General features: G+C 43.0%; 1 protein-coding gene across 6 annotated transcripts in view; it reads right to left on the minus strand.

Annotated features, from left to right (window-relative positions):
* The window catches only part of BMAL2 (basic helix-loop-helix ARNT like 2), a 31,941-nt gene extending 26,238 nt beyond the window's left edge, over nucleotides 1–5,703 (minus strand). For 3 of the 6 annotated variants that reach the window (XM_057370503.1, XM_057370501.1, XM_057370499.1), the window contains exon 1: nucleotides 5,032–5,240. In XM_057370503.1, coding sequence (XP_057226486.1) covers nucleotides 5,032–5,122 — 91 coding nt within the window. In that variant the 5' untranslated portion in view covers nucleotides 5,123–5,240. Of the gene's footprint in view, nucleotides 1–5,031; nucleotides 5,242–5,521 lie in introns of those variants that run through there. The other 3 variants (XM_057370500.1, XM_057370502.1, XM_057370498.1) reach the window with 3 other exon arrangements.
* Nucleotides 5,704–10,664: the final 4,961 nt, after the last annotated feature.

Raw genomic sequence — 10,664 nt, forward strand, 5'->3', positions numbered from 1 at the left:
TTTTTTAGTTCAACACTAATTRGTTCAACACTCTGTATTTCACAATTGGGCAAATAATGGATATMAATATATATTTCTCATCACATCAGTGCACAAGAGCATCCTCTATTCTTGTGTTTTTCTATATGGAAAAGAAATAATAATCAGAGCCCCTATGGGGTTGGCAAAGAAAGGAACAACTGCAAGGGAGCATGAAATTACTGTTTGGCAGCAGATATAAAGACAAACAAAATCAACCATATTCCTGTGTCAGCAAAGTTTCTGTGTCAATCCCATGCAATGCATTGAGAAACAAGGCTTGGGAGAGACTTCACATTTTTCCAATTACTGACAATAATATTTTTTAATCCCATGCTACATTCCTGAGCTGTTTTCTCCACCAACAGTTTTAAGGTTTTCAATTCCTAAGCAAACACAACTTATTAGAAAAGGTTTATGGCCAAACTCCACCAGATGTAAAAGTGGAGATTTATCTGAACCAAAAATGATGTCCACATTTGAAGTAGCCATTCTGGTCCCTCTTGGAGGGAAGAAGACATTTCTAGGGTGATTCATCTCTCCCCAAAATAGATTCCTACATTTGGCTAGATGAAATAAAACAGTTCTAGGGTGATTCATCTCAATCTAAAATAGATTCCTACAGTTGGTTAGATGAGATACTGCTCAAGAGTGCCTGTCTCTAGTCAGTAATTACACAAGGACCAAAGCAACTAGCTCAGACTTGGATATGTACTCTGCAGACATCTAAAGAGAAGTGAGATGAAACCCACCCCAAGTACAGAAATATCATGCAATTCTTAAAACGTAACAGCCACAGACAGCACCTGTTTGCATCACATGCAACAAGWTCCAGCCTAAGACTGTCTTTCAAAATTATTGCCCTAATTATGTACTACCTCAAGACCACTCATCCCCAGCAAGATCAGTTTTTCTGCCTAACTACAAGATACATATTAGCACTCCAAAAATCAGCAGAAATATACAAGTCCTGTATTATTAATAAATTAATTTATTTAAAGAGCTGCCAGTCAGCCCTCATTTAGCCAGTTTAAAAAAGAACATCCAAATTCAGCTATCAGGATATTACAGTAAAATGGGCTTGAAATAAAATACTGAAAAAGTACATTTATAGAGCTTATGGAGACACTTCTCATAGTCTGGGAATAAGTGAGACTTGGAGAAATGTAGMAGCTCTGCAGCTGCCTAAATCAATAATATGTTAACACCGCCACAACCCTTCCAAAAATAAGGAACTTTTAATCCAGCTTCCTATTTTTGAAACACTTCCAAAGGAAAGGAGAAGAAAGAGGTTGCTTTGAATTCAGATTTCTATGATCATAGATACCACAGACTATTAAAACATGTCTTTTCCAAAGGTATGCTCCTGGTATCCACAAAACCTTTCAGCTGGGAATTTGAGCTTTGCCAAGTTTAAAGAACTCCAAATTCTGGTAGAAGTGACTGTGAGGTGGCACCTGAGGGCTGTGCAGCCCAGCCAAAGGAGTTAATGACACTGCATTGCACTCCCCGAGATGCGGGGCTGAGGCTGCAGGGGAGAATCAATGATAGAACAGCACCAAGCAGAGAGAAGCAGCTGCTGCAGAATCCCTGCTTCTAACAGGAACGCACTTCAGGGAGCAGACACTAAATCACRTTACTCTGGGTCACTGGGCCAAAAGCCCTTACAATGCATGAGTGTTAAAGCTGTCTCAGAACAAGCTCCTGGATTGAACCCTCTGTGGGTGTGTGGGGTGTGCTTACAGAAGCATTAACCTCGCCACAAAAAAAATTCTACTTTAGTTTTTTCCAAAGAGAAATCCAGTTCATTTATACCAAAACTGCTCTGCAAATCCCGTCAGGGAGCAGTAAGTGGGGACGATGGGATTCAGTTGACACACACGAATCCCAAAGTTGGGCAAACCAGTAACCTAAATTTGCTAAACTGAGGTGTTTTCTAAACTTTTCTCAACATGTCAAGTTAGATTGTAAAGTTCTGTCACAATCAATGTATTTTTTTTTTTGAGTTGGTTTGTTTGTGTTTCTTTTTAAGATGCGAGATGGAGGCATGGAACAGCTTTGCTGTGAAGAAAGGCTGGAAGAATTGGAATTGTTCAGCCTGGAGAAGAGAAGCCTTTGGGTTGACCTCATTCCAGTGACACTCCTTCCAGTGTCTGAAGGGAGCCCACAGGAAAGATGGAGAGAGACTCTTGACAAGAGCCTGGAGTGACAGGACAAGAGGGAATGGCTTCACACTGACAGAGAGGATCATTAGATTGGATACTAGAAGAAATTATTCCTTGTCAAGGTGGTGAGGCCCTGGCACAGGTTTCCCAGAGAACCTGTGGCTGTTCCATCCCTGGCAGTGTCCAAGGCTCTGTTGGATGGGGCTCTGAGGGACCTGGTCTGGTGGAAGGTGTCCCTGCCCATGGCAGGAGGTTGAAACTGGATGGGCTTTAAGGCCCTTTCCAACCCAAATCATTCCATGTTTCTGTGTTTCTGATGACCTAAGCAATYACAGATACATCTATCTACACATACAGCACACTGACAGAACGGCCATTGAGTCAAATAATTCTGTGTCATGTAAATTGCTTTATTTTTTTATGAAGTTACTTTTCTAAAATTTCAATGAATTCTTGTTGAAGATATTCACTAGAGAATGTGAAAACTACACTTATAGCCTACATACATACAGTACTGCATGAGAAAGAAAGTTATAGGTGCTGAGATATCACTTTAAGGTCTTGCACATTTTAAACACCTACAATACTAAGAACCATATTTTCTACACATGGATGAAAATTGTATTAAATATTTCTTTGCATTTATTTATTTTAGACCTTTAAAATAGGTCATGAAAAATATTTCCAGACCACTTACAGTACGTCTGACATCAAGATCACTGCCTACAATATCACTCATAGAAAGCTGGGACAACAAWCATCTTTGGAGCGAAGTTCTGAAAACAGTAGAACTGTATGGACTAAAGCAGCTTATTCTTTCCCCAAATTTTATATGCATGTCTAATGCAGGAACARGATATGGAGAAGTCAGTAATGAAACCATCTTATGAACAACGTTATACAGAGAATAAATGTTCAATTTGGCTTTAATATCACATAATGAAAAAGGCAAATTATAATACTCTGAATTGTAGACATTTAAATCAAAAATAACACAGCAAACTGATTACTCTCTGCTTCTACTTTTACTTCTTTTCATCACTTGAAAGAGAAGCAGTCAAGAATCACAACTTWCCAGTTAAATAACACATTTACTTAACAAATTTCAAACACCAAATATTTGGCCAAAGCAATTATTGCATTAGAAAGTATAATAAGGCAGGAAGCAGATCATTAAAAGATACTCCCCAAGCCCTTGAAAGGGTGCCCTGCTTTCCCATGCACTTTTAGGTTCACACCAGGTAGAAAGCACTGAGAGAAATAGGGAGTCTCATATATCATAGTTCATTACTGAAAAAAAAACTCCAAACAAAAAACAAACCACAAATCCTCTCCAATTATATGCTCCTAGAGGAACGGTGGGCAGTTGTCTTCTTGCAAGTTTTGGAATCATATGAATGCAAAATGCTGAATCCCATCAAGTCAGCTGCAGAACTTCCATGGTTTTAGCTGTCCAAACAAGGAATTTTCAATAGTTCACAATGATTCACTTCCAAAATCACCCACCAAATTATTTCTTCATACAATGAACTTGATTCTTGGATGTGAACTGTCCAGTTTAGAGTTTGTTTTTCATAATGTATAAATGTACCAACAAAAAGGTGTATACCCAAGTAAAAAACAAACAAACAAACAAAAAAAAAAAACAAAACAAAAAAAAAACTATTAAGCAGTTAACTTTAATGTGGCCCTATTCACAAACGATTGAGATACTTCTATTTTAAAAGAAAGAAGTTGTTTTTTAAAAATCCACTAAAAGAACAGATACRAACATAAGTAGCAAAAGAATGCAGGAAGAGGGGTTTATCTCACAATAAAAAATGAAAGACAACAGCTTATTGATTTCCCAAATCTATTTGTTAATGGAAATGTCTCTGTATTTGGAGGTTTCTTTGTTTTGATGATTTCCTTTCCTGACAGTATATGCACAAGATAGAAACACTAAATCTTAGCATTAAGCACAGTTTAGCAGACTGCAAAAACACTAAAAAAACCAAAAAACAACAAAAACGCTTTATTTTCAAACGCTACATTATTTGCCACAAAATTTTATGACAATATTTAAACAATTAAGCAGCACAGACATAAATATATCAAGAATTTGAGACAAACAGGATCCCCGGATAGATTAAAACACACATAATCCACGAGACATTTAGAAAACAACTACTAAACCTAGAAGAATTGCTGCTACCTACACAGAACTGCAGTGATGGCTTAGGAGGGACTGGATCATTTCTGTGTCCCCACACCCCTTCTCCTCGGAGAGGGGAAGCACCATACTCSTTTCCAAGCAGGAACACGAGCAGCAGCTGGTGGTTTACAACCAGCCTTGATTTAGTACCAGAAACTTATGATTAAAAACAAGGAAAGATCAAACCTTGGTGCCATGAAAGCGTGGGCACACACACACACATAGAGAAAAGGCAGAATCACTATACCTAAAATACTAAATTATGTTAACCTACAAAAAAAAATCATACTAGAGTTTTAGGAATGCAAGGCTAAGTGTGTATCACAGTGAACTACATACTAAGTTAAAAAAAAAAAAAAAAAAAAAAAAAACCAAACTGAGATTTTTAGTGCACATCACATCAGCATGGTGACACATCTGTAACAGCAACACAGCACAGAGTGACCATTACACAGGCGGGTGCCAAGAGCATGGTGCCAGGCTCTTTGCACTGCTGCCCAGTGACACGACAAGAAGCACTGACCACAAACTAAAACACAAGAAGTTTCACCTCAGCTTGAGGAAGAACTTCTGTACACTGAGGGTGGCAGAGCCCTGGAGCTGCTGCCCAGGGAGGGCCTGGAGTCTCCYTCYCTGGGGACATTCCAAACCCACCTGGATGCGGTCCTGTGTCACCTGCTCCAGGTGACCCTGYCTTGGCAGTGGGGTRGACTGGACGATCTCYAGAGATCCCTTCYAACCCCATTCCGTAAATCTGTGGTTTCCCTGTGAGCGCTCCAGATACCTCCACTGAACTCCACTGAGCGGGAGCAGCCAGCGAGGAGCGCCCAGCGGGAATTAGACATAAACCCGACCGGCCCCGGAGAGGCACCGGGCACAGGACCAGTCCCGAGCGCCCTCACGGAAAGACGGCGGTGACCCACGGGCACCAGCCCCACAACAACACCCGCCCGTGCCACATCACCGAGGCGGCACGGCGAGCGGGCGGACGGACAGACAGACAGACAAACAGACAGGCAGACACACCCCACACTCGGCACCCATGAACGCCCCCCACGCACGGAGCAACGCGCGAGAGGAGAGAGGGACGCGGGGCACACACCGCCCGCCCGCCCGCTCGCCCTTCGGGCGGACGCGCTCCCACCTTCCGCCGCCCGCCGCTCCTCCTCGGCGCCCTCGGTGCTTCCCGCTCCTGCTTCGGCCATGGCGGGCAGCCCCGTGCCCCGCTCCACAGCGCCCCCGGCACCGCCGGCATGCAGGGGGTGAGCTGAGGTGAGCCGAGGAGGAGCCGCCGGCGCCGGGGAGGGATCACGGGCTGCCCCGCCAGCCCCCCGTCAGCGCCGCCTCAGCGCCCCCGCCCCGCCATGTTCCCTCCCTCCCACCCGCCCACTGCCCCGCGGCGCCTCTCGCGAGATTTGGGGCGGCTAGTGCTGGGGAGCGCGGTCCGTGTGCGGTGATGGCGGTGCTGCGGCGGGCCCCTCACGGTGCCCCTCAGGGTGCCCCACACGGTGCCCCACGCGGTCGGATTCGATCCCGGCCTCCAGCGAGCCAGTGGTTACGGTTACATTGCAAAAAAGCGAATTACTGGAGAGACACATGGATGCCTAATTCCAGAGCTGCTTAAGTCTGGGCGCTCCGTGGTAATACCACAAAGCATTACCAATCAAGCACTRCCACCAGACTTTTCATGCCATCGTTTATACACAGAAATTCAGAGGTAGTAAGTTTCCAAGCACAGCTCCTCTATTAGGATTCTTCAGGATTTTCCGTGTAAGTTTGCCATGCAGCTGGCTCCTATGCATGTCTTCACCTGGGCAGGGTCTCTTTTTGTGCCRCAGTGAGCATAGTTCAGCCATAGAACACATGGACCTGGAGTATTTTGCCAAGTTAGCAATGTATACACAGATATACATCAACACCRATTTACTGTGTCCTTAAAACACTTTAAGTTCCAGGATGTCCTTGATAAGAGATGCTGGCAGCTGCCTCTTCCAATGGTTAGATCTTCTCTGTTGCTGGTCAGTGTTGGAAGTATAYAGAGATYTTATATGAAAGAATTTCTTGCTTTRAGATAATCTTGACATATTCCCCATTTTGCAACACTCAGGCTGGCACCCTGCCTGCATCCCCAGGCTGGGCAGGGCTGATGTTCCTTTCTCTGGGTGCTGTAGGGAGGACACTTTGTCTGAGGAACCGTCAGGATCTTGGAATGGTTTTGGCTGGCAGAGGCCTCTATGTGTGGTTAGTGAGCAGTCACTMTCAGTGAAAAGCAGCATAAAATAGGGTTAATTTTCACAAGTGTATTGAATTGCGTTAGCAGAACCTGTGTTACATGAAGTTCTGAGGCTATAGCTCGTTTTTGGTAATACAAGGAGCGTGCTTCTGAAGTGAATCTCCTCATCATGGTGCTCTGGTTCACACCCTGAGAAAGATMTRAAGCTGYTAGAGAGTGTCTGAAGGAGGAACATGGAGATGGGAAGAGTTGGGAGGTGAAGCCCCACAAGGAGCAGCTGAGGGCACTTGGTCTGTTCAGCTGGAGGAGACTGAGGGCAGAGCTCCCAGCAGTTCTGCAGCTCCCTCAGGAGGGGAAGAGGAGGGGCAGGCCCTGATCTCTGCTCTGTGGTGACCAGGGACAGGACACAGGGAACAGCTGGGGCTGTGTCAGGGAAGGGTAGGGTGGATATCAGGGAACAGTTCTTACTCAAGAGAGTGGTGGGGAATGATCACAGCATCAAGGACATTGCTCTCAGGCAGTGTGGGATTGCTGGAGTGTCCTGTACAGGGCCAAGAGTTGGACTTTGATGATCCTTGTGGCTCCCTTCCAACTCAGGATATTCCCTCAGGCATAAGGGAACTCGCAGTGCAGCAGTTAGTGGTCGTCAGTGAGGCTGGAGCTACATGGTCAGTGATGTGTGGAGGAAGCTCCTTCTGCAGGTGCTCTTCTTCCACTCTTCTGGGGCCTTTCACCTGTCTGTTATTAGTAATGGGGATCCTGTGGAGCTGGCAAAATTAGATGCAATATTTTGCGAAGGATATTATGTTCTCTCATCATTGGTTCTAGTGTCAATATCTAAGTTGTTAAAATTTATGTCTTTAGAGCTGAYGACAAGTGATCYGTTTTTTCAGATCTGGAGGCAAAMTTTTAAKATAAAAACATCTTTTGCTAAAAGTRAATAAGAAAATGTGACTAAATACACATGGAAAGGTGGTTGGTATCAGTCTCTTCTCCCAARYAACAAGCAATAGGATGAGRGGAAGCAGCCTCRAATTGTGCAAGAGAAGGTTTAGATTAAATATTAGGAAAAAATTCTTCACTGAAGGGTTGTCAWGCATTGGAACAGTGGCGGAGAAAAGTGGTGGAGTCACCATCCCTGGWGRTATTTAAAACAAGTGTGGATGTGGCACTTCAAGMCATGGTTTASTGGTGGATTTGGCTGCYGAARTAACACTTGGGCTGGATGATTTCAAGGGTCTTTTCCAAGCTAAATGATTCTGTGATTCTAAGAACCTGAGGAAGTAAATCCTYACAAAACACTGTGAGGCAAAYCCATTTGAACACTTATGAATGTAAKGTAATGTGGAAAATTAACAACTCAYCTAGCTGGGTAGAGCTGTAAAAAAACAAACCACCAAACAGAAAACAAGCAGATGTGTTTCCTTCAGAAAACAAAGATGTGTTTCCTTCATAGCTTTCAGAGCTGTAGGCAGAATTTACTTGTCTAAACTCCAAAGTATAATCTTAAGGATGGTTCCTCAGATGCAGTCCTGAACTCCATTCGTGACAACTTTTATAATTGGAAGCTCCCAACACATTTCCCATCTGACGTGGAAGCTCCTTGGCTGTGTGGGAGTGGGCAGCTCAGCATGTTGCCCGTGCTGAGCCCAAGGGTCAGAGCACATGGGAGGAGTGGGCGCATGGTTCTGACCGAATATTCTAGGGAACAGGCCAGGGAATCCTGGCTCCCAGCCAGGGATGCTGCTGAAGAAATCCAATTGTGCTTCTCTGACAGTTTCAATACAAACTTAACCATAAGCTACATTTTTCCCTTGGAAATCCAACTTTTCACTTTAGGGTTTTGTGTTCTATGTAATCCCACTGTAACTATTGCAATTATATATACATATATAAAAATATATAYGTGTATCTCCATCATGCTGGRTTCAGTTGGTCTTGCAGAATTTGCRTTGARCAGAAGGAATTCYAAACCCTTTCTGGCCTAAATGAAATAAAACACAGCAGGGAGAGCTAAAAATCAGGAGTTAGATGCTGTTGCTGTCTTGAGAAAACCATCAGCACTTCTGCATGCTTATTTTATTTGTATGCCACAACTAATACTGAGAAAATTTCCTAAGAATTTATTCCCAGGAAGGTTAAATATCATGTTTTGTCCTGCTAAAACACTGTCTTGCCCCAGTTTTGAAGCTGGGAGCTCCCTCCTCCAGGTTTGCATCATCAGCGGACACTCAGATGTTAAGGGGATTTCAGAAGTGAGTCAGCCACACTAACTCAAAATGTTTCAGAGACTCAGGAACCACAGAAAGTTGAAGATGGCTGTTAGAAAGCTTAATGAGTTAAACATTTAAATAGTTCCACAAAACTGTTTTAACAAGCCTAATAGCTAAACAGCTATTAAATACAAACTCTCTTTACATGAGAATATTAATTAGGACATTTTAATTTTTTTGAACTGACTCACTAGAAACAGAGCTACTGTACCTTATTTGCATTTTATTTAGTATTTTAGTGCAATTGCAAGACATTCACTGCAGACATTTTTGGCAGTAGATCAGAAAATCAGATCAGTCTCTCAGCAATATTTCTGCCCGTCGTGTTCCTCATCCTCGGTCAGCGTCATGTCACCTGGCACTTGGTTAATTCCTGAAAACGTAAAGTGCTGCCAGATCATTAACACAGATTTTAGACCTCATTTATTATACTTGCTTCTTATTCAAAGGTGATGATTGGGCTCTTCACTGAACCTTTAATATGTGACAGTGACTGGTGTTTGTAGCACAGTTTGCCTCGAGTCTTGGCAGAGCAGGATCCCAGTTTATGTAAGGCGCTGCTTTTGAGTAGGCCACACTTGATATTTTTGCCCCATTTTAAGGTGAGCACTTTCTCTTGAGTAGCTTTCAGCTACAAAATAGGGAACAGAACGCTTTATGTAAGCCACGCRTAGCCTCTTTTCTCCAAACAACTTATACAACAACGTGTGGAAGGGGTAAAAATAACAATCAAACCTCGGGGCAGTTAAATAATAGCCTGAGACTGAGCAGTTAAAAGTGTCTGTATTATTCCTCCTTTTTTCTTTTCTGTCACATCCAAAGCATGGCATGTCTTAGCTGTTTCCCAGGACATGTGGAGATGCTGTCCTGAAGAGGATGTGAATTTCTTTGTGTGTTTGCTGGGGCCAAGCTGGCCCCACACACTGACCGAGACTGGGRGAGGGAACACTGGGAGTCACTCTCCTTTATTAGGGTGACTTGTGTTACTTGACACAAAAACACCCCTAGGTGACTGCTCAGGGTGAGCCGAGAACTTTATTCTGCTGAAACTTAATAGCAGGAAACTGCAATGACTCAGCTTTATAAGTACAAACACAGATTTTTCATAACCTTCTCTCCCAGAACACAAATGTTTATGGTTTTCCCTCAGACMATGGTATTACATGGCTCAAAGTACAGAATCAAGTGTGGTTTTGTAGAGGGCATGTGAACAAATTAGCTAGTTACAAGAAATAATATTTTAAAAAAAAATCTGTATCAGTCAGTTGTTTGTATTTTATTCTGCTTAAAGGTCACTGGATTAATTTTWATTGCTTACAAGCAGTTTGCTGACTTTGCTGTAAATTCTGTGTCTACGTATAAGTAAAATCTGCTGTCACTTTAAAGCAAAAGTTCTTTCCCAAATCAGAGCATAATCATATTGTCATCAGCCAATAGTAGAAATAAGCTCTTTAAAATTATTTTTGCTTAATAATTGGTTTGGAAGCCCCTTAAATAAGCAAAAACCAGCCCTTCCCCCCCCCCAAAAAATTAAAAACAGGCTTCACCAGCAACGAACTCTACTATGCTGGCACAATTCAGGGGGCATGGATTATGTTCTGCAGTATCCAACTGGATTGTGATGGTGATGTAGTCTGGCCTCAGATATTTGGGAATCAGGGGGAAATCCCTTGCATGATGAAACAAGTTTAACTTGAGAGGAGCATCCAAATCCTACTTGCTCTCTCTCTCTCTAATCTCAGTATCAGAGCCAGTAGGATGATAATTTAGTGTGTGATTTT

The sequence above is a fragment of the Malurus melanocephalus genome, unplaced genomic scaffold, assembly GCF_030028575.1.
Source record: "Malurus melanocephalus ecotype Western Australia unplaced genomic scaffold, MMel_1.1 scaffold_128, whole genome shotgun sequence".
NCBI lineage: Eukaryota > Metazoa > Chordata > Aves > Passeriformes > Maluridae > Malurus > Malurus melanocephalus.